This window comes from Notolepis coatsorum (genome assembly GCF_963971535.1).
Source record: "Notolepis coatsorum genome assembly, chromosome: 8".
NCBI classification, from domain to species: Eukaryota; Metazoa; Chordata; class Actinopteri; order Aulopiformes; family Paralepididae; genus Notolepis; species Notolepis coatsorum.
The window spans coordinates 52,014,899-52,039,487 of record NC_140172.1 but is presented as its reverse complement, the minus strand read 5'-3'; the positions used below and the strand labels follow the sequence as shown (position 1 = coordinate 52,039,487).

Genomic DNA, 24,589 nt, shown 5'->3' with positions numbered 1-24,589 from the left:
CTCTCTCTCTCTCTCTCTCTCTCTCTCTCTCTCTCTCTCTCTCTCTCTCTCTCTCTCTCTCTCTCTCTCTCTCTCTGACGTCTGTGGGCCGATTACGTCATCTATAATATATATATATATAATATTCTATATAATATAGAATCTGGCAGCATCTGAGGTGGGGTTATATAGATTCTATATAACCCCACCTCAGATGCTGCCAGATTCTAACTTGGTGTTTTCCCAGTCAGTCGTAGTTCATTGTGCGCCCGTGAGTGATCTATTCAGTGTTCTTTAACCGTGCCTAATCCTGTGTTGTCCTCCTTTCCCGCAGTCCGGTACCTGGCTCTTCACCCTGATCTCGTGCTTGTATAACGTGGCCTGACCTCCGCCTGCCTGACTATTCTCCTTGCCTTTTCCCGGAACGTATGAGGACCTGAACCCGTGTATGACCCCTTGCCTGTTGGACTGCCTGCTTACTCCCCCTTATTACCTGAGTACCCTTTACGTTATCGAATCCTGCCCGTCTGACTACCCTGCCCCACACACGCTCCCTGGACTGTACGAGACCCCCCCCCCCATGTCACTCTATTCCTGCCTATCACCTGACTACCCCTTTCTAAATAAATATACCTGTGTTGGGTTTTAACGAGACCTGTCTTCCTTTCTGTGTCCGCATATTGGGTTCAATACGTCTAGCCATGACAAAGATAGATACCAATTTCCTCTCTGTGCGTTATGTAGAAAGCTATTCGGGTGCAAGCTAGCCTATCTTAGCACAAATTAATGGAAGTGAATACAGATAAGCTATAGCCTACTGTAGCTTAAAACTCTGGGAGAGGTGTTTTTGGTCAAGAGCTAGGCTAGCTAGTCCATATCCCCTTCCATTAATTTGTGCTGAGCTAGGTTAGCGTGCAGCCAAGTAGCCTTCTACTGAACACACAGAGAGGAAATTGATATACTGTATATCTTCTTGTCTGACTCTGGAGAAAAAGGTAAGAGCATTTCCCATAATGTTGCCGTGTTCCTTTAAGTTTTTATAAGAACCATAGCTCAAGATTTCCCTTAGAATCTTGCCAAAGTACAACATTTGGTGGTGCCCATCTCCATTGGATTGGAAATGCCATAATCAATTAGACATAAGACTATGAAAGCCTATTTTAGCAAAACGCCAGAAAGAAAAATTGCCTCAATAATCAGCTTTTTAATTTAGATTTTTTATTTAAATTTAAATTTTTTCAAACAAACAAAGCAATGAAAGAGGCATTAATGACAGCTTACTTCTCTGGAGACGTGCACAGCAGAAAGCGCCCAAAGTTCCCATGAGGACAATAAGAGCGAGGAATGCCCCCACTGCCACGCCAATGATGACAGCCAATCGCAGGGTCTCTGAGGACACACACAAAGAGGTTATAGGTTTGCTGTTTCATCTCTCTAATGGGGGGCGACAGTGGCTCAGTACGGTAGAGCATAGGTAATTGGAAGATTCCCAGGTTGAGTATGGCTCCTCCCAGCAGCGTGTCGAAGTGTCCTTGAGCAAGACACATAACTGCTCTCAATGAGCAGGTTGGCAACTTACATGGTCACCTCCACCGTCGGTGTGTGAATGTGTGAGTGAATGGATGAATAAGAGGCACAAGTTGTAAAGCACTTTGGTTAAAAGCACTATATAAATGCAGTCCATTTACCATTCTCTCTCTCTCTCTCTCTCTCTCTCTCTCTCTCTCTCTCTCTCTCTCTCTCTCTCGCACCCACGCACGCACGCACGCACGCACGCACGCACACACACACACACACACACACACACACACACACACACACACACACACACACACACACACACACACACACACACACACACACACACACACACACACACACACACACACACACACACACACACACACACACACACACACACACACACACTGTAGGCACACATTGCTTTACTAGGCTTGTCTTTAATGTTTATAGGCTGTTGCCACTTGCCACTTTTTATTACTGCATTAATATTATGAAGGTCTAGAGGGTCTCCAGCTTGAAAGGGTTGAAATGTCCATCATCAGGAGGTGTTTTAAATAGGGCTGTGACCTGAATGCTTTAAAGCTTTGGAGCTTTCATCGCTGCCATGGTAAGCAATGACAAAATCAAGATTCAAATGCTTTGTTATTGTTTCGTTTTTTACCACACCAGCATTAGAAATAGTTTATAAATAATTATTACATGGCGTTTTAACATTCGCCAAAATGCTTGATTGTGATTGGTCAATAGCGCTCGGTTGCCCCTGACAGCGGTCAGTTATTTCTCGATAACTGACCGCTGCTATGGGAAACGTGCAATAATGACCGCTGATACGGGTAACACAGCGCTATTGACCAATCACAATCAAGCATTTTGGTCGCAGACAGTCACGAAAGCTAAGCTCAGCATATGCACAGCTGCACTCATCAGGTAATCAGACCACACACCTGCCGGCTGCCGGCGATGACAGAGGAGCCACAGAACAACTGCGTCTGCATTTGATCTCGTCTTGTCGATGGTGTAAAATGAATGAGTTATATTGTTAGTAAGTTAGCCATGTAATAAGCGGGATAATGTATAGCTATACTCTGTCATTGTCGCAAAATAATTGACCTTCACTGCATTAGAACACCTCGGCGCGGCGCCTCTGTGTTCTAAACTCCGTGTCGGTCAATTATTTTGCGACAATGACCTCGTAGCTATACATTATCCCTTACATAATGACATAATATTCTCATTTTGAAAATAAGTTCTTCTCAGACAGGGACATGAAGCCATGAGAACTACCACATAGCTCACATTTACCCAACACTCTGTGCATGGCCAGAATGAAGCTTTGATTATTAGCTGGTCATTACTTTAAAATCCAAATAATGGTAATCGGGCCAGTTTTAAACACACACAAGTTATTAAAATGATCCCTCCATTTCAATCGGTTGAGGTTTTGAAGTAATGCTAAAACCAAGGTTCAGCTCAGTCCAGGACATCAATAAAAGCACAGAGGTATTTATGTGCCTTCTTTAACACCTCTTAAGCCCGAACGGTCCGGTGGTGGACCGCAAATGACATCATGCTATAAATCCATGTCTACAGACTGTATGAATTAATTTTGCGTTTTCTTTTTTCAAATATAGCCAAGAGTAAAGAACCTAACCCTGTCAAAACAGCAGTCATTGTGTATATTTTTCAGCAATATGTTTGTTTACTAATAGGTTAACCTCTTAACACATTGGGCGCCGGGGGTTGTGCCCATCATTGTACGCAGTCTGCCACCGTTGAAAGCCTATGGAGATGTTTACCTTCTTTGCAGGGCTATAACTTTTTAAATTGTATTGCTATATTGACATTACTATGGCCCATTCAACATCGATTATCTATCATTCAGGATGTGGGAACGTTATATTTTTTTCATTCATACATTGTTGTGTTAATACCGTCTAGAATATAAGTATGTTTTTAAGGTTTTCTGCTGTAATTCCAAAAACAAGAGTGAATTGAAAATGGGGGACCCTGATGTAAACAAGACGAAAGTCTTTCTCTGGGCCCCGTTCCATGTACCGGGATAACCGAGTTAGCCGGATAACTTTAGCTGGATAACTGGGTTAGCCTGACTTTCCGATTTCATGTACCTGGATTTCCCAAATCACCATGACAACATATCCAAAAGTTTGAGCCTGCTCGAAAGCAGAGTTCAAGTTCAAGTTAGCCTGAACTATCGCCACGCCCCCGCAAAGAAGTGACAGCCCGTTTCCTGAAACTATTCCCACAGTCTACGATCTGCATTATACCATTCTGAATTACGTTTTTGTGCTCCATTCTTCCAGAGGGGGCTTTTGAAATGTAAAATAGACCCAAAATGCTGATATTAAATTCACTTTGTCCTAAATAATGCACGTTATATATACCGTGGCGACGGTGGCGCTCGCTCGTGCGATGTACACATGATGTGGTTATTTTAATTGTAACTGGGATTAAGATGTCTGATGAGATGCGCTGTTTGACGGATTTGAGAAATTGAATGAGCCGTTGACGTCACATTAATGAATGAGGATAAAGAGATAAACTTCATTCAAAACAACGGATATTCTAAACACGGGTCTCTCGTTCATTAATGTATAAACAATGAATTTATCCCATCTGGCCCAGTGGCCCAGCGGTAGTGCTCATGCCTGCCAATTCAGCGACCGGGGTTCAAATCCCCGTGTTTCCAATATGATTTTTTTGAATATAATATTAATGATTATACGCCAAAGTAGCCTGGTTTTAAGTTAAAATATTATAAATCTACATGCATTGAGGATGTCATTCTTTATATAGCTCTCAACGTGCACCAAATTGAATTATTCCTATATTGCAAAAAGAAGGAAAAGACTAGGGCCTTGAACCCCGGTCGTCCGTGTGAAAGTCAAAAGAAGAACCCGTTACACCACAGAGAAGATAAGTAAAAGATTGACTATACATCAATCAATGGGTAAGAGAGCCGTATCGTAATTCTGTATAACAGTTAACTAATAATTTTCGCTAGCAAGATCTCATTTGATTATTCAATCCAGCAGGCAAGTTTAAAGAAATATAATCTGATTGATTGAGGTAATGAGGGACTTAGAATTAGCCTATAGATAACGCATTTAACTTGTCGGCGAGGCGATTGAGCCTATTGCAATCTGTCAATAAAGTCTTAAATCAATTAATCAATCAATGCCGTTGAGAATCAGGGTCTCTGCCATCGATACGTGCTGGCTTTCCACCTAAAACGGGAGCGCGCATCTAGCCTGACTTGAGCCTGACTCTCAAGTCTGGCTTGAGTTAACGAGACTGAATCCTCCTTTGTGAAACAGGAAAATCCCGGCTTTGAACATCGGGTTAACTGAAGCTGGATAATGGACATGTTGATCGACTTAGTTGAACCACGTACATGAAACAGGGCCCTGGTCTGCATCCCCTTAACAATTGTGTGTATTGAGCTGTACGGTATTGTACCCATTCTGCAATCTGTTAATAAAGTTTTCAATCAATCAATCAATCAATCAATCAATCAATCAATCAATCAATCAATCAATCAATCAATCAATCAATCAATCAATCAATCAATCAATCAATTCAATTAATCAATCAATCAATAGGCCCTGATGCATATGATAGATTATCGATTGGCGTTTCTTTCCTATACACGCCATATTAAAAAATTCAAATGTATATGATTGGTATACATTATGCTTCTTCATGCGTGAAGGAAAGGGGGGGGGGGTCGTTTATAATTCCTTGATCGTCAGTAACGGCTTTATTTAGTATGGGTTGATATATTGATCAGATGGTTTGCAGTGAAATGAATAAACAATTGGGCTGAAAATAACGTTACTGTGCTCTTACCGTTCGCCGATGAGACTGGAGGAAAAATAACCAATTATTTGACGCCGATCTCCTAGATCCATTTCCGGTTTGTATGGCGCAATAAACGCAGAAATCATATCGATTATTAAGTTTAGAAAGCGATCCAAATGCACTATAGTGTTTGTCTGGATCCACGTAACAAGATATTACTGCCAGAGGGATTTCCTCGATGCACCAGCGCCACTTCCGGTTTTGGCGAGAGTGTAACTCGCCTGACCATCCACCAGGCGGCGGTATTGAGGCGTTGCAATCTCATACAGGGTCCCGCTGCAGTTCGGAGGTTGGCTGGATGAATTATGAATGCCATGGCAAAAAAATGAAATATTGATCCCAAAAACGGCGTAAGTCATTCTTGGCGTTCAACGCATGGCAGGCAAAACCGACGTAAGTCGTTCTTGGTGACCAATGTGTTTAGCCCTGAGCCCTATTTTCTGAAAATCCGCCTAAAATACATACCTAATTAAATGGAATATTGCTCCACTTCTACAAGGTCCATTTGCATGTTCTTGGTATCTAGGGACATCTATGGACCTCAGTGAATGTATCCCCAGTGTCAGAAATATTGTGTCTATTACTAGGCATGCTTAAATTGTGATGAAACAAAGGAGAATATGAATTATGATTTTTCTTTGCATCTTTGACAGTGAATAACACCATGCTAAAAACTGCCACTGAGCTCGTTCAGTACCTTCTTGAGATCATCTAATGAAATGAATAAATGGAAGATGATTAAACAGAAGGTTTTGTAAATACAGTACTGAATTCTCCCATCCGGACCAATGCAATTTTAAATATTATTATAGAATATAGAATAGCAGGCATATAAATTACTTTATTATAGCCAATTCGCACATTTCTGAATTGGGCCAAATCTTCTCTTTCAAATGGCCGAGTTCAATTTGGATTTAGTATCACCAGGCGTGCATAAGAACAGATAATGAAATCTACTGTATGTACAGTAGGATTTTTATTCTTGCCAGAGCTCCGCTATTTTGAAACTGATTTCAAATCAGATGGTTGCTAAATGCTCAAAATAGGGGAGACAAACTAACTGTGCTCCAATATATGCCAATAACTGTGGTATATAATCCCGAGTAATAAGAAAAAAAAAAAATAATAATCAGGAAGTCAAGTGCTTGAAGAAAGCTAGAGGCCTTTGGGAAGTGTCGTTAATTCCAACGCTCATTGAAAGCTCTGGATGTGCTCTTCTCAAAATGATGGACCTCCGCGACCACAACAAACTATGGATGTCCGATATTATCGGCCTACCGATATTATCGGCCGATATCGGCATTAAAATGTGATATCGGAAAATATCGGTATCGGTTTTCAAATTTTTCTTTTTATTATCATTTTTTTTTTATTTCTATAGAAATAATGTCCGATATTATCGGCCTACCGATATTATCGGCCGATATCGGCATTAAAATGTGATATCGGTTGATATCGGTATCGGAAATTAAGAGTTGGACAATATCGGTATATCGGTATCGGTAAAAAAGCCAATATCGAGCATCCCTACAACAAACACATTTCGAAAACTAAAATCTCACTAATAACACTTTAACCTATTGGTAAACAAACGTATTGATGCAAATATACATTATAACTGCTGTTGTGACATGGTTATGATGTTTATTCTTGAATATGTTTGAAAAAAAAACGATAATTATGTCGGACAGTCTGGCGAGCTTGATTTATGACGTGATGTCATTTGTGGTCCGGCCCCGGACTGCACGGGGGCGGAAGAGGTTAAAGCGTTATTAGTGAAAGATGTATTCGGAAACTAGCGAATATCTACGGAAGGAAATGCGTGCCGCCATTTTGTTTGTAGTCATATGAGGTGAGGAGACCCAGAGCTTTCGATTGCCATTGGAATTTCGAAAAACTACACTACCCAGCTCATGCCAGCTCCTGTCAATCAAATTACGTTATTGGCATAAATTAGAAATTAGTTAGTGTCTCTACCTTTCTGTGAACGTCTGGCAAAAAACGGCGTTGCAATCTAATGAAAAATGGTGAAAAAATCTACATAATAAAAAAGTAACTGTACTTACAGTAGATTTCATTCACAGTCTTTGCTGCACGCCTGGTCATACTAAATCCAGATTGAACCATTGGAAAGAGGAGATTTGGCCCGATACATAGATGTGCAACTTGGCTATAATAAGGTAATTTATAGGCCTGATATTCTATATTCTATAATAATATTTCAAATTGCATGTGTACGGATGGCAGAATTCAGTACTGTATCTACAAAACCTTCTGTTTAATCATCTTCCCTTTATTAATTTGCTTAGATTTAGACACGTGATCTCAAGAAGGTGCTGAAAGTGCTCAGTGGCAGTCATGTCTGGTCATTTTTCACTGTCAAAGATATATTAAAAATTAAAATAAATTTAAATGTGATATTCTCCTTTGGTTCATCACAATTTACTCAAGACACAATATTTCTGACAATATTTCCTGAGATCCATAGATGCCGTTAGATACCAAGAACATGCACATGGTCCTTGTAGAAGTTGAGCAATCTTCCATTTACTTTTTTTAGGCAGATTTTCAGAAAATAAGCCTAGGGTTCAAGAGGTTAACAATATAATCCATTATATAGTTTGGTCGAATATAGATAAAAGAGAGAATCCAAAATGTAATCTCAATCCCATTGGCATCATTGTCAACCTTATACACTGTACTCAAATAAATAACTTATTTGGAATTTACCCTTGCTATTCTATTGAAATTATGTTTTTAAGTTGCAGGAAATTACAGCAAATGGCTTTCTTTATTCCAAATATTTTTGCCCCCCGGACAAGAGGGGCGCAGCTCCCCTCCGGACCCCCCCCCCCCCCCCCCCCCCCCCCCCTGTTTGAGTCTCAGCTCCATCTTTTTTCACAACCCTTGGGGAAGCCCTGAAAAGATATCGCCATCTTTCATCAGTGTAATGTAATTGCAAATTTAGATTCTGACTGAGTCTCCTCCAGAATTGGGAAATTTCACAGTTCCAAAACGGATGACATTTATTCAAACAAAAAGGCTTATCGCAGAGTCCTCCTTGTCCTTCCACCCACTTCAAGTAATTCCAGCAACATTTTTAAACTTTCACAGGCAAAGAGGGGCTACCGCAAAACACACAAGTAGTTACTCTCTTCGCTCTCCGTCTCTGATTCAATCATTCTGCACACACCCACACATGTATGCGCACGTGCACACACTTCACTTCACTTCTTCCCACACTGTAACCCAGCTGCCCATACACACACACACACACACACACATACACACACACACGCACGCACGCAGCGTTATTTTTTTTCCCTAGCCGCATTTCTCGGAGACGCTCTCTGATTGGCCACTGACTGACGCTCTCTGATTGGCCACTGACATGTTTGCCCAATTGCGTCAACATTTTATGCAACCAACTTGTGTTCAGCGTTTCTCTGATTGGCCACGACGCCCATGTGACCGCGGCAGCGCGAGAGAGCGGCAGTGCGGAAATAGGCTGCATTCTATTGCCATGCTCTGCGACAAACTCTAACCTTAACCAACTCCGAAACAATGCCTAAACTTAACCCTAACCTTAACCAACTCCGAAACAATGCCTAAACTTAACCCTAACCTTAACCAACTCCGAAACAATGCCTAAACTTAACCCTAACCTTAACCAACTCCGAAAGAATATTGCCATGCTCTAAGACAAACTCTAACCTTAACCAACTCCGAAACAATGCCTAAACTTAACCCTAACCTTAACCAACTCCGAAACAATGCCTAAACTTAACCCTAACCTTAACCAACTCCGAAAGAATGCCTAAACTTAACCGGCGAAAGAATGCACGTTAAAAGAATTAAAAAATAAAGAAATCGAAGTGATTCAAATTGTCACCAACGCACCGCAGGATCCACAGCAAGGTGGCGAACCAGTTGAGCTAACCGTCGATGTTAAAAGAGGGGGGATTACGGCTGCATAATGCCGCGGCAGAGCTGAGCTGCCGCTCCGCCGCTGCCGCGTCGCCGCGGGGGCGTGGCTAGGCGCAAGCTGGTTGCCTAAAATGATTAAGCTGCCCAATCGCGTGACGAGCTGTGTCTTTGCCCATTTCCGCGTCGAGCAGCCTGCAAACTACCTGGCGTTCTATCGCCATGCTCTAAGACAAACTCTAACCTTAACCAACTTCGAAAGAGTGCCTAAGCTTAACCAGTGTAGAAACAGGCGTCGGCCAATCAGAGAGCGTCTCCGAGAAATGCGGCCACGGAAAAAAATAACGCACGCACGCACACACACGCACATACACAAATGTTCCTTCATACATGCACCCCCCTCCCAACAGACCATGTTAAGCGCCACTGAGCCACCCAGTGAGCCCACAGACAGACAGAGACCATTTGAGCTGCTCACCCTGCTCTTTGAGGCGTATGATCTCCGTGTCAGAGCCGAAGCTGTTCCATGCGGTGCAGTTGTAGATGGTCTGGAAGTCCGCGGGGACGATGCTGCTCATGGTCAGCGTGGAGATAACACCTTCCTCCGTGCTGACCGTCTCCACGGTGTAGCGGCCGGACGTGCCGGACTCCAACACCGTCTCCTTCCACGACCACGCCTGAGGGAGACAGGGCAGGCGGCGAGGTGACGAGGAACACGCAGGGAGAAACACGGAGATGTCAGTGACCATAGACGTACAAATAAAGCTGTAGACAAACACGCACATACAGTATACAGTACATACAAACAGGGGAAATAAATGCTCACACACACACACACACACACACACACACACACACACACACACACACACACACACACACACACACACACACACACACACACACACACACACACACACACACACACACACACACACACACACACACACACACCTGCGTGCACTCACTTACACACAGAGATACAGGTACAGTATGTGGATACATACTCAGACACATACATTCACTTACACACAGAGATGCAGGTACAGTATGTGGATACATACTCACACACATACACTCAATCACACACTGCTCCTTTCCATCACTCGTTACCATGCTGTACAAAAATGTTTCTTTTATTTTTCAGATTCACTGAATGTCTTTTAGTTGTTCTATTGTAGTGCTCATCTGTCTTGAATGAATTCACATGTGAGTTGAGCTTACAGTGCTATAGCATCCTGTCATTCTGTTACTTTGTACTCCTTGTACACTCGTTTCACACCCGTCATTTAAATAAAGGCCATGGCGGAGCATGCACATACAGTAAGCATCATGAAAGAGATGATGACTAATCATTTTTGTGAGAAACAGTAGACAGACAAAAACACCACTTTCTGACAACGGCCCTGCCCAGGGGGCTCAAAAGCTGTGACCTTCCAGTCATGATCCTGGGAACCGTTACCCGGAACCGTAACACATACATCAATATATTGTGAGATTTTCCGTGCAGATGTTATATCGATACCGTGACGCCAAGTATCAATATTTAAAAACATATTTTGTGATGCACACTCCATAATCTGATAAGCTTTCATGTCGGTTCTGTGAATAAATACATAATTCCTGCTTTTTGCCTTTCTTTGTCAAGTTACACAGTGTATCGTGGTATTATTGTTATCGAGGTCCAAATAAATGGTAAATTTATCAGTATCACATCGTATTATGAGTTACTCGTACCGTCCCACACCCCTGTGTTTTGGACTAATGGGATTGACCCCACTCCCCTGTATTGACGAGAACTCTTGGCCATGGACATATCTGGAGGAGAGCAAGGAGGGAGTATGGTGAGGGAGGAACACGATAATGGATGAGGAATATGAGGGAATAATATAGGGATGAGGAGGGAATAAAATAGAATAAAATATGGGAATAGGAGGGAATAATTTAAGGGATGAGGAGGGAATAAGATAAGGGATGAGGAGGGAATAAGGTGAGGGATGATGAGGGAATAATGTGAGGGATGAGGAGGGGATAAGGTGAGGGATGAGGAGGGGATAAGGTGATGGACTCACAATGCGGTCAGGAGGAGGACTGCTGCGGATGAAGCACTTGATCTGTCCCTTCTCTCCATAGAGAGCCTGCTGGGTCTGGGTACTGGAGATAGTGGGAGGACCTGTAGGGGCGCAGCCAAGGAGAAGCACTCAATCAGTACAATAAACCTCTGCTATACATCACCCCATGGCCACCACAGCATATGCATTAACTGGCCAAGGGCAGAGGTATACTCAAATCACTTAGAAGAAGACCTGAGACAACCGATTATTCATTTGGTGATTTTTAATTAGCTTTTATCATTGGGATGGGTGTTTTTTTTGCACAAGAAGGAACAGTGGGTTTCATCGTGGATAGAAGTCTGAAGAAAAAAAGAGAGGAGAGAGGGAAGAGAGCAGATAAGAGGTTTGAGAAATGAAGGCCAGTCGTTGCCGTCCTCCAGCCCCTATCTGCCCAGTTGCTTTCTCCCTCTCAGCTGTTAAATGAGATTGAGAGCATTTGAAACAGTCTGACCTTTGCTTCCCGCACTACTACATACAATGGCGGCCTCACCACTCAAGGAGCGCTCACAAATTTCAGAACTGCTGACCATGAGGAAACATTTCCTTTATTCCTATTCAGCTGAACTCTACAGTGTCACTGTTTACAGAAGCAAAATAGATATCAGTAGAGAAAGAAGAGAGAGAGAGAAGGAGAGACTGGGTGAAGTATTTTTAGGCAGAACTGCCTATAATTATCTTCCTCCTATTTTTGGGGCCGGGTAGCTATTGCATTGGAATTGGATCCTGCCGATGGCCATTTTCTTTTTCTTCTTATTTTTATTATTTATTTTCTCCTCACAAGCCATAATGAATTTCACTGTTTAGGCTAATCAAACAAAATGGCCCCAATGTTTGCCTCCTACTAACCTACAGTATGTGTTTTATTCTACCTAGCATGCTGTACATTGTTAGGATTTAGGAGTTAACATAGCTACTCAATTCTGAAACAGATTCCACCCAAATATTTTGAAGACCACCTGTGGGTCCTGACCCAGATTTTGAAACACAGACACACAGCAAAGTCATTGGTCATGTATTGTATCTGAACAGTTTTTCAAGGATTTGGTTCTAGGGAGGGTTATATACAATAAGTGCATCTGGGCCAAGGCAGAATTATATTCTCACAGGTATGCAGTTTGACCTGCATGATTTGACATGGGAGTGAGAAGTGCAAATTAAGACTATAATTAGATGACTTTATCTTGGCTCAGACTATGAACGTGGGCCTTGCGAACTGCTAGAGGATGTGGAAGGAAACACAAGAGAGAGATGTTATAGGAGGGAAAGGGAGGAAAGAGAGATAGAAAATAGAAAATGTGTACCTCAGGTATAGAAGAGGACAATGTGGAAATGGTTTCAGATTGTGTTGTCTTTATGTGATATTAGATTAGATTAGATTCACATTCATTGTCATTATACAGCGCAACTACAGTACATTTTTTTTGGCAACTAACCATGGTGCCTCATTCAAATGTAATAGTAAAGTGCAGTAGCAATATACAATGTACAGAAGTACTGGAGTATATAAATGAGTACTACTGAGTAGTAATGCTAATCAGATGTATGCACAGTGTTATAGTAGTGTGATGTACAGTGATACAGGCAAGACCCTATGGCAGTAAGTCATACTGGCCAGCGGTATAACTTGTAAGAGTGGGTAAGGAATATGTACAGATATAAATATAGTAACTACAGGTATGTAAAAAGGATTATATGCAGGTATATACAGATGGATGTGTATACTGTATAATATGTATATGTACTGTATATACAGCATATACACAGCATATTTCATTGGAGGTTGTTTTCATGGTTTGACCAATGAACGTGAAGGAAATCAATACCACCACTTTGATTACCTTAATTATTATTGACATGGACATTATTTTCTCAGACAGTTCTTATTGGAAAAATAAATGCTATTATGAAATCTTAGTGGCTAGCCATCTACATTGCTCGAAAGGGAATGGACTCTGGGGACACACTTCCCATGCGCCTGTCTGTCCTCCTGGAAGGCTGGTCTGTATCAGTCGGCCTATAGGTTTACTCCATTACCAGTCACATTGTTGAGACAGCAGCATCTTTCAGGCAGTATTGATTGTTGACCTTGCTAAGTGTTATCATTTAATAACTGTCAGTGTGTCATTTTCTAATATGTATCGATTATATTATTCATTCAACAAGGTTGCAATAGCTTCTCATTTCACTGTTTCCAGCTTCCACACGGCTACGATAAAGGTTAACCTTTAATTACGTTTGTCCTACTCTCTTTCAAACAACCAAACACAGGTTTGTGTGCAGGGCCATCTTATCTAAGTCTTAATTGCTAAAACAAGTACATACACTAAAGGATCTTTTTTCTTACTGTCAACATAGCCTACAAATAGACCCAAACCTACAATAATAATATAATAATAATAATAAACGTTATTTGTATAGCAGCTCAAAGCGCTTCACAGACAGAAGTAAAGAAAAGACAGACATTACATTAGCATAAAGTGCAGACATAAAACATCATTGGTTACAGACATATAAAACCAGCATAAAAAAAGATAGCAGCAAGGTAAGGCAACGTTTTTCACGTTAGGATCTGATCGGTTTGATTCCGTTTTAAAATGGGCAGTAATACAAAATTATAAAATAGAATAGACAGTAAAAAAGTACAATAAAATAGTTAGTCAAATAGAATAGATAGTAAAATGATGCAGTACTGCCCTCATTTACAATACAATAATCAGTGTTGATGTAATGAGTCTAGGCAGCCTAACAGAGCAGCGCATCGCTCTTAACACTTTGAGTTTCTTTAGAAAGTTCAGTTCTAAATGACCTTATAGAACAACAGAGCAGTGCATCGCTCTTAACTTAACAATAGAGCAGTGCATCGTTCTTAACGCAGCGGAAATGGTGTTCAGTTCAAAATTACAGTGCATAAGAGGTAGTAAGATACAATTTGCATAACTGACACATCAATTTGACAGGAAGTGCATAAAAGTAGGCAGGATAAGAATAGTGCAGGCAAAGTACTATTTGTGTCAAGATATCAAGTCTCCCTGATGTTTCATTTAAATGCCTGAGCAAAGAGATTAGGTTTTAAGCTGTCTTTTGAAGATATTTAGCGAGTTGGCTTCCCTGATGTTTTTGTTATAAAATAGGCAGTAATAAAAATGATAAAATAGAATAGACTGAGTAAAACAATTATTAGATAGTAAAATTATGCTGTACTGCAGTGCAATACAATTGTTAAATTAAATTAAATAGCCCTCATTTACAATACAATAATTAGTGTTGATGTAATGAGTCTAGGCGGCCTAACAGAGCAGCGCAATGCTCTTAACACTTTATAAACAACAGAGCAGTGCATCGCTCTTAATACGTTGAGTTTCTTTACAAAGTTCAGTTCTAAATGACTTTATAGAACAACAGAGCAGTGCATCGTTCATAACACTTTCGGTTTCATTACAAAGTTCAGTTCTAAATTACTTTATAGAACAACAGAGCATCGCTCATAACACTTTGAGTTTGTTTACAAAGTTCACTTCTAAATGACCTTATAGAACAACAGAGCAGTGCATTGCTCTTAACTTAACAATAGAGCAGTGCATCACTCTTAACACAGCGGAAATGGTGTTCAGTTCTAAATTACAGTGCATAAGAGGTAGTAAGATAAAATGTGCATATAACTGACACATGCATTTAACAGGAAGTGCATACAAGTAGGCAGGATAAGAATAGTGCAGGCAAAATAAAATTTGTGTCAATATATCAAGTCTCCCTGATGTTTCATTTAAATGCCTGAGCAAAGAGATATTTGCTCAGATATTTCATATATACAAAGATATTTAGCGAGTTGGCTTCCATGGTGTTTTTGGGCAGTTTGTTTAATAGTTTTGGGGCACTGTTGACAAAGGCTGCATCACCAATCCCCCTCCCCACTCCCCAGGGGTGTAAAGTACTTGAGTAATTGTACTTCGTTACAATACTTAAGTACTGTTTTGGGGGATTTGTACTTTACTCGAGTATTATTAGGTTTGTATACTTTTTACTTTTACTCCATTACATTTAAAAAAAAAAACATACTTTTTACTCCTTACATTTAAAATGCAGACCTACAAAGTACAAAGTACAAATCTCACAGGTCCAACCATTTTAATTAGTATATTTTAAATGTTTATCTGGCCTAACGAATGTTAACGTTATTAATCCTGCGACCGCAGGTAAACAGCCAATCAAATCCCCATCAATGGAAAATGAACCCGCCCATACCCATGTTGATTGGTCCTTGTGCAACACTAGAAAGCGGGGATCTTTGATTAAACACCTGCTATCAGAAGAATAGACAGTCAAATCCGCATTATGCTGTGGTTAATATTGTGATATTATTCAGGGTACTCCAGTATTCTGTCTTTAATATTGTGATATTATTCAGGATAATCCAGTATGCTATGGTTAATATTGTGATATTATTCAGGCTGTGATGTGAATGCCGTCCATGTTAGTTTATCTTCAATGGAGAAGTGCATTAAATAATTTTTATGCAAAGAAAAGTGTCCTCTGTTCTTTCATTCCAGCCTTGCCTAAACACCAGCTGATGATTTCACTAATTGGCTCACCTCTTCAACTAACTCACCTGGTGCAATGTACTGTATAGTTAAAATCTAAACTTGGCCACGATGGAATGAGTTAGACCCCTGGTCTATCCCTTAAAAAAAAATACTTTTACTTTTTAGTACTTAAGTACATTTAAAATAAGTACTTTTTTACTTTTACTCAAGTGTGTTTTTAGAAAAGATACTTTGACTTTTACTTGAGTCATATTTTGAGACGGTACCCATACTTTCACTTAAGTATAATTTCTGGGTACTTTTTACACCCCTGCCACTCCCCCACTCCACCCATTTATTTTTATGATGTTCTCTCTCTCTTACATAGTACTGTATATGTGTATGTCTCTAAATGTTTTGATGAATTGACAATGGAGGACCCTTATGCAAACAAGCCAAAAGTATTTTTCTGGTCTTCATCCTCTTAGCAGTTTTTGTATTGAGCTGTACTGTATTGTACCCATTCTGCAATCTGTTAATAAAGTGTTCAATCATTCAATCAATCAAACCGATCTCTCCGATCTCTCAACCAGGAAGCCATAGGTTCCCATTGTATACTCAAATCATTAAATACAACTCGCAAACACATTTCCAGTTTTAAATATCATATTGTATTATCATGAAAATCAAAGACATGTAGTTAATACAAAATGTACTTCAAAAGGCAACACGCTCCATCTGTCTACCAATGTACAGTAGTAAACAGATCAATGTGGTCCCTGAGCAAATTGTGCATTACACTTCCAGGAAAAAGTAACGTTCATTACAACGATGAATTATGCAAAGCAACAGAATGGGTCTGTGACTTGTTTAAACCCTTTTCCTTTCTTTTTTTCCATTGTTGCCCGATACGAGCTATAATATAATAATGTTGGCTGGATGGACCATACTTGCTCCGGTCGGGCTGCAGTGACGTCAGTGAATACGCTGATGTTGTTGTTAGCTTTATAGCAACGTTAGCTGACAACATTGTCCACACAAAGAAGGTGCAGGTTTTCCCAAACCAGAAACCGTGGGTGGACAATTCCATCCGAGTTGCCCTGAATGCTCGTACCGCTGCTTACAACTCGGGCCGAGCATCGGGAAGTACGCAAAGAGGTGCGGGCTGCTAAACGGCGATATGCGAACAAGATGGAGACACATATGGCACAGAACGACACAAGAGGCTTATGGTGGGGAGTACAAACGATAACTGATTATAAAGTCAGCCCCCCCTCAATAGTGAGTGCCGATGCCTCTCTCGCGTTTGAACTCAACTTCTTTTATGCACGGTTTTACTGCTCACTGGCTAACGGCGTCACTGGCACGCCAGCTACCGCGGGGAGGGGGGGGTTCATCCGCGGGGGGGACACACACTCTCTCATTGACGGAACACAGCGTGAGATTAGCGTTCATGGGAGTACATATACTCGGAAAGCTGCAGGCCCAGATGGGATAACAGGACAAATACTAAAGCCCTGTGCAAATCAGTTGGCCCCAGTATTTACATCCATATTCAATCTATCCCTGGCTGAGTCTGTGGTCCCTGCCTGCTTCAAAATGTCCACTATAATCCCTGTACCGAAAAACTCCTCTCCAGCAGGCCTTAATGACTACAGACCGGTGGCACTCACCTCTGTGGTCATGACATGCTTTGAGAGGCTGGTCAAGGACCACATCTGTGCCTCTCTCCCTAGTAACATGGACAGTGGTGCAGTCGTAATATGGGAACTGGTAACACGCCACGTGCACGCGCGCGCGGGTACGTGCATGCGCACAGAACTGATTTATACACACACACGCACGCACACACACACGCACACACACACACACACACAAGCGCATATACGCAAGTGCAATCTTTCTATCATACAAGCTCTTCTTGCTCTCTATTTGTGTGAATGTGCGCGTGGAAAGCTGACGCGCAGCACAGACGCTTGATTCAATATCATAAGCAGGTAGACCCCATCACGAATTCCGAGCCACATTAGTATTCACCTCCACTGCCTGTGTCACACAGAATGAAGGGGGAGATGCATTCAGATAGCCAACACCCAGACACTTAGTCTCCCTGCGCTTTTTGTTATGTAAAACGGTGGCCGGGTACTTAGTCACAACGAATGGATACAGCGCATTTTTGTGTGCGCGTACACGCGAGTACACATCCGTGCGCGATCGCGCGTACTTCTGCCTCAGTGATCTGGTAACACGGTGTGTAACCGCGTGTGACCACGACTGCACCACTGAACATGGACCCACTGCAGTTTGCATATAGGACAAACAGGTCCACTGACGATGCGGTCTCCCAAGTACTACACAACACACTATCTCACCTTGACGGTCAGAAGGGGGGCTATGTGAGATTTCTGTTCATTGACTATAGTTCAGCTTTCAACACCATAGTCCCCACCAGACTGGTTGACAAGCTGATCGATCTGGGTCTGAGCTCCACCATGAGCGCCTGGATCCTGGACTTTCTAAGTGACAGGCCCCAGGCGGTCAGGGTGGGGGGTCATACCTCCAGCAAAATCACCCTGAGTATCGGGTCCCCCCAGGGCTGCGTTCTGAGCCCCCTGCTGTATTCACTGTACACACATGACTGTGTGGCCAGGTTCAGCTCCAACTCCATAGTGAAGTTTGCGGACGACACGGTGGTGGTGGGGCTGATCTCTAACAATGACGAGAAGGCCTATCAGGAGGAGGTTGATGAACTGGCACACTGGTGCCGGGATAACAGCCTACTCCTGAACATTGGTAAAACCAAAGAGCTGATTGTGGATTTTAGGAGAATACAGCAGGGGACACAAATTCCACTGTGGATAAACGGGGCTATCGTGGACAGGGTGAGCAGTTTCAAGTACCTGGGAGTCCACATCACAGAGGACCTGACATGGTCAACACACATAGATTCGGTGGTGAAAAAGGCGAAACAGCGCCTCTATCACCTGAGACAGCTAAGGAAGTTCAGAGTATTGGGGAAGATACAAACGAACAATGAACACTACACAACAACAACCACCAAACGCACATAGCACACACATCCACACGCACACACTCACTTTAAACAAACACACTGTAGCACCCACTCCACACACTTTATAGCACACACCCACTTTAAACAAACACACTGTAGCACCCACTCCCCACACTTTATATTTATTGATGAAGGATTGCACTACAACTCGTACACCTTACTGTAAATTGTACCTAAATTGTACCTCATCCCATTTCTGCTTTGCACTATATAGTACTGTACATTAGTACACTGCATAGTATTGTATATTATATGGTAACTCAGAACATTGTACATATGTCTATACCGAACACTGTGACCTCATTTTCTTCTTCTAAATTACATGCTATACTATGTTATTTGATACTATCTTGTCTAGCACAGTCTCTGGAGCGTAACAGTAAGAAGCATTTTGTATGAAAGTATTCTGTACTTCTGTATGACAACTATTAAAGAAACTTGAAGAAACTTGAACTTGAAGATACTCCACCACTTCTATTCCGGGGCTGTAGAGAGCATCCTGACTGGAAACATCACTGCCTGGTTTGGAAAGAGCACGGCACAGGACAGGAAGGCACTCCAGAGAGTGGTGCGCTCAGCAGAGCATACTATGGGTATTGCACTACCACCCCTGCAGGACTTATATAACAGGAGGTGCAAATCCAGAGCCTGCAGAATAATGAAAGACCCCCACCACCCTAACAACAGCCTGTTCAAGCTGCTGTGGTCAGGCAAGCGCCTAAGGTCACACGCTGCAAGAACAGAGAGACTCCGGCTCAGCTTCTTCCCCCAGGCCATCAGAACACTGAACACTGAACTCTCCACTCACAAGTACACATGAGCACACACACACACAGACACGCACGCACGCACGCACGCACGCACGCACGCACGCACACACACACACAAAACACTCATGCTTTAAACAAAATGTCACTTTTAAAAAATGGAAAGTCACTTTAAAGGAAGGAGATGTATAGTATAGTTTAGATACATTAAGAGTTACAATTGTAGGGGAGCTCCAGTAGCTCACCGCATATCTCGGCGCTATTTCTGCGTCGGGGAAAACCGTGCTGCGTCACGGATCTGGTGGACTCCGAGTTTGATTCCCGGACCCGCCGTCATTTGCCAGAATGTCTTACCCTGCTCTATATCCCGTTTCACCCTGTATCTGTCGGTCATGCTTGACCAGAAAAGCGATAAACGCTAAAAAATAAAGTTTCAAAAAAAATAAAAAAAATAGTTACAATTGTAAATTGTATATTGTATAGTAGTGTTTCTCAAGAACTTAGCATGTCTTTTTTTATCATGCATATCTTGTGTCTTACCTATTTAATATTTTTTTCTATGCCTATTTTATTATTGCATTTTGCACAATCAATGTGGGCATGACGACCCGCATTTCACTGTATGCCCTGGTATCTATGTGACAAACCTCTTGATTCTCGATTCTAAGTAGAAGAAATGCATTGTAGTTTTTATATGTTGTTATGTTGCCAATTATACAGTATTTATGTCTCCTTTTAAAAATGTCTTTGTCTTCCTAATCAAACTTCTTAATTCACAAGTCTAATTTTTCATTTTTCAACAGAAGAGAACAACAACAAATCTAACACGCATACATTTTATATTACAATTAGCCTAACACCATGTACATGTTCTCCAAATAATGAAACTTCATTCCCAATCCTTTTTTCTTTTCTCCTTTTTTCTTCCATCCTCAAATTTTGTCATTATGCCAATTCCCTCCTGGTCATTGCGCTGCCCTACTCTCGGTCTGGGGTGGGAGTAGACTGCCAGGAGTTTCACTTAGAGGTTCACGTTATCTCGCCAAGATCCCCACTTCCCCACTGAACAGGCAGTAGTAGTCACTGTTGCAACGACCAGGACCCCATACTGGCTTCCCACCTGCAAACACTGCCAATTGTGTCTGTAGGGATGACTGACCAAGCTGGTGGCACAGCTCGGGAACCCGGATCTCTGCGGTGGTAGGCGAGTGCTTACCACCAGACAGCATTCCAGCATTCACTATTCCAAAATACGTCTTCCTCTGATTAAAGGATCATTCCAGTCATATCCAACCTATTGCATTGTATCTATCTGACCAAAATGCTCGTTCACTTTTGCGTAGTTGCTACAGTATATTGGGTTGAGCTGCAGTAGCCAACTGGCGTGCTCTAGAAAAACACAACTTGTTCATCTGTGGTCCAAATGAGGAGACTTTGGTTGGAATGGCCAGATCTAGAGTGCAGTGTGGACAACGATGCACCATTCACATTCCAATGTGTGAGACTGAGACGTGCCGATCTGCTTACCATTCACCGTGAGCGACACCTCCTTTTCCCCGGCGCCGACTCTGGGGACCACGGCCCGACACACGTACTTCCCGGCATCCTCCTGCTTCACTGCCCTCAGTGTCAGAATGTTCTTATTGCTAAGCACCTAAGGGGTTGAAGGGAAGTGGATTGAAAGGTCAGATCAGGGATCGGCCCAATAGATGCCTGTGATGGACTAAGGGACGAGACCCTTGTTCCAGTTGAAATCCATCCAGCGGTGACCAAATGGACACATGTCCTGCTTGTTAAGCTGCACAGCACTCAGTATAGGCACACTATGGCCTCATACTGTAGTTGCAGGATGAAAGTAGCAAACGTTATTCTTCAGGGTATTGAATTGAATAATAAAAAAAAAAAAAAAATGAAAATACATAAACATGTTTAAACAGAAATAAATAAACACTATTCACTTAACATGTCCGAAAGTGTAGGAAGAAGTATAAACGTATTTAATCTGTAAAGGGCAGAACAAATGATTGATTGAGACATTGATGCTATATGATAGAGATATATAGCTTTGCAGCGATTAGATAATTGTGTGTGTGCAACCTCATGTGGCTAACATAGTAGTTGAGAAAAGGAATTGTACCGATAATCATGGTGGGACGGCTGACCCTGCTGTATTAAAATGGCCGGCTCAGCAGTTCATGAAGCCGTATTGTATTAGCAAACAATAGACTTAACTATAAAGAATTACCTCAGGAACTGTGGATGTTGTTTGATTACCCTACTACTACTACTACTACTACTACTACTACTACTACTACTACTACTACTACTACTACTACTACTACTACTACTACTACTACTACTACTACTACTACTACTACTACTACTACTACTACTACTACTACTACTACTACTACTACCACCACTAATGTACAGAATCGTAATGTATAGAGCTGCTGTAAACTGGAATTGTATACCTGTGAAGATAATGATGATCAGCAACAAATGTACTTTTAAGAAAAAGTTGAAAAATGCTGTTATGAATAATGAAATACAGTTGAGTTACTGATTTATTTAGTTAGTATTGTTAGTTTAGTTAGTATTGTATTTGTGGCTGGAGCCTTTGTGTGTGTTTTTTTGTGAGATTTTAAAGACATTGAGAATGTACTTAGGCTAAAGTGTTTCTTATGTATGTATTGTTTTTTTTTATTAGTGTAATGTAATGTACTGTAATGTTTTAAGTTATGTGTTCGGACCCCAGGAAGAATAGTCTTTCACCCATGGGTGTAGACTAATGGGGATCCATAAAATAAACAAATAAACAAACTAGATATAGGGTACCATCATATGATGAGATTAAAGCTCCTTTATTAGTTATGAGATGGATCACACTTTGGGCCTCAATCGGTGGATCTGGCACCTGCTTCTGGAGCTGCCAACACATGCGTGTGACATAATGCGAGCCCCGACTATGAATCCCTCACTTGCTGAGTAAAATGGTTGTGGGTGTCGTTACAAATCCAAACTCATACAAAACATACGCTGCCACTTCAGCCTCACTGTTCTGCTCCAGCTGTCTTCATGTAGAACACTACCCACTGGATCACAATACCGAGCTTGAGCTGGTGCTTACCATCTCTGGCAGTATTTTAGTTGTTCGCCTACAGTACATCTGCTCAGGTTTTCGCGAATCCCTAGCCTCTCCTTAATAATAATAATAATAATGGCTTGAATTTATAATAAAAAGGGGGAGGGGGGAGGATAATGTTGACCTAAACTAAGAAACAAAATACAAAAACAGAACAGAGCAAATAGAACAGAACAAAAAACTGAACAAAACTAAATAGAACAAACAGAATTAATAGGATGCTCAGGAGACCATAGGCCTGGGTGAAGAGGTAGGTCTTCAGCAAGTGTTTAAAGTGGACAAGATAATTGGCATTTCCTTAGCATACCAAACGATACCAATCATTCTACATACAAAGGCAATGAGAGTGTTTGTGTGGCAGGTTTTGTGACCGTTTCAATAATGTTGATTAGAACCATCTCCATGTGGCTGTTCATTAACAGCCTGGAAAAAAGTATTGATCCTTGGCATCAATAAAATATCATGGGGAAACTAAAGCAATATTACACTGTATTGATTTTCATAGCCCGCCCCCAGTGCTAAGACAGCAATTCAGAGAATAGCTTTGTATGAATGAAGCTCAGTTTTCTCAAGGGGGCTGTATTGATGCGCTATAGATATGGTCACTGTGGGAGGAGGCGTCTGGTTCGAGCAGCGGTAGGGGTGAGCTAATTGACACAGGTGCAGCTGGTCTGTGTAATTTATATCTTCCAATATCAATGGAATATCTCTCCAGGTGAAGAATTTAGGTCATTATGTCTGTCACTGATACACGGGTTTGGGAAGGTTTAGTTAAAAATTCAAACCATTACACATTACCGATTATTTTAAATTGTAAACAGTAACATAATACATTGGATTACACCAACCTGGGAATGTAATCTCATTACTTTAATTTACAGTACTTTTGGATTACTTTGCCTCGGAAATGCGCAGAATATAAAGCAATACAGAAAATGTATTCCAGTTTAACTTCTAATTCTAACGTGACAGTGTCTGCGACATAACAATATCATGTTTTTCTGTCAAGAATATGCCATTTCTTTAGAGTGACGGTTGTCGATAGTGTCAAGCACCAAAGCATACATTTCTTTGTACTTACTGTAGATTACTGTTATCCTGTTAGATGTAATCTGTCGCTTCTCAACCCTGTTTATACGTACCACTCCTGAATTGCGTTTCATCCACACGATGGTCAGGGAGGGGTTTCCTGTCCAGGCACAGTTGAAGACGGCGTCAGACCCCTGGTCCACCTGTAGAGACTGAGGCTCGGCTGCCATCCGGGGCCCGACTAAGAAAAAGACACCAAGGGAATCACGTTCCTGTGGCATCTTCAATGACGTTACAGTTTAGTCTCAACAACGGATTTGCATTTGCGCCTTAACTTAACGTTTTGTACCTCATTGTCTGCATTTGTACCTCACTGTTTACAAACGTTTACTCACTGTACTTAGATTGTATTTAGGTTGTACTTGTATTGTATATTGTATATTATATATTCCTCTTTTACTTACTTTTTACTGTATGAAGCACACTCGCAGGGGCTCATACAGAACCAAGCATTTCACTGTAAAGTGTATGTATTTTATTGTGACAAATAATAAACAAACTTGAAACTTGAACTTGGAACACTAAAGGGACTACGACGTTGACTTCTGTGAGTCCAACGGCACTTGGTTGCGCCT

At 41.5% G+C, this 24,589-nt stretch overlaps 1 protein-coding gene across 1 annotated transcript in view; it reads right to left on the bottom strand.

The window, feature by feature from the left end:
- Window positions 1-24,589, bottom strand: part of LOC311232985 (kin of IRRE-like protein 3) — a gene marked incomplete at its 3' end in the record, with an annotated part of 534,465 nt that overhangs the window by 17,191 nt on the left and 492,685 nt on the right. The window contains exons 8-12 of the mRNA XM_084319831.1: window positions 24,068-24,195; window positions 21,308-21,434; window positions 11,379-11,479; window positions 9,785-9,983; window positions 1,261-1,368 (exon numbers count right to left, since the gene is read on the bottom strand). Of these exons, the coding sequence (XP_084175957.1) occupies window positions 1,261-1,368; window positions 9,785-9,983; window positions 11,379-11,479; window positions 21,308-21,434; window positions 24,068-24,195 (663 nt within the window). The remainder of the gene's footprint in view (window positions 1-1,260; window positions 1,369-9,784; window positions 9,984-11,378; window positions 11,480-21,307; window positions 21,435-24,067; window positions 24,196-24,589) is intronic.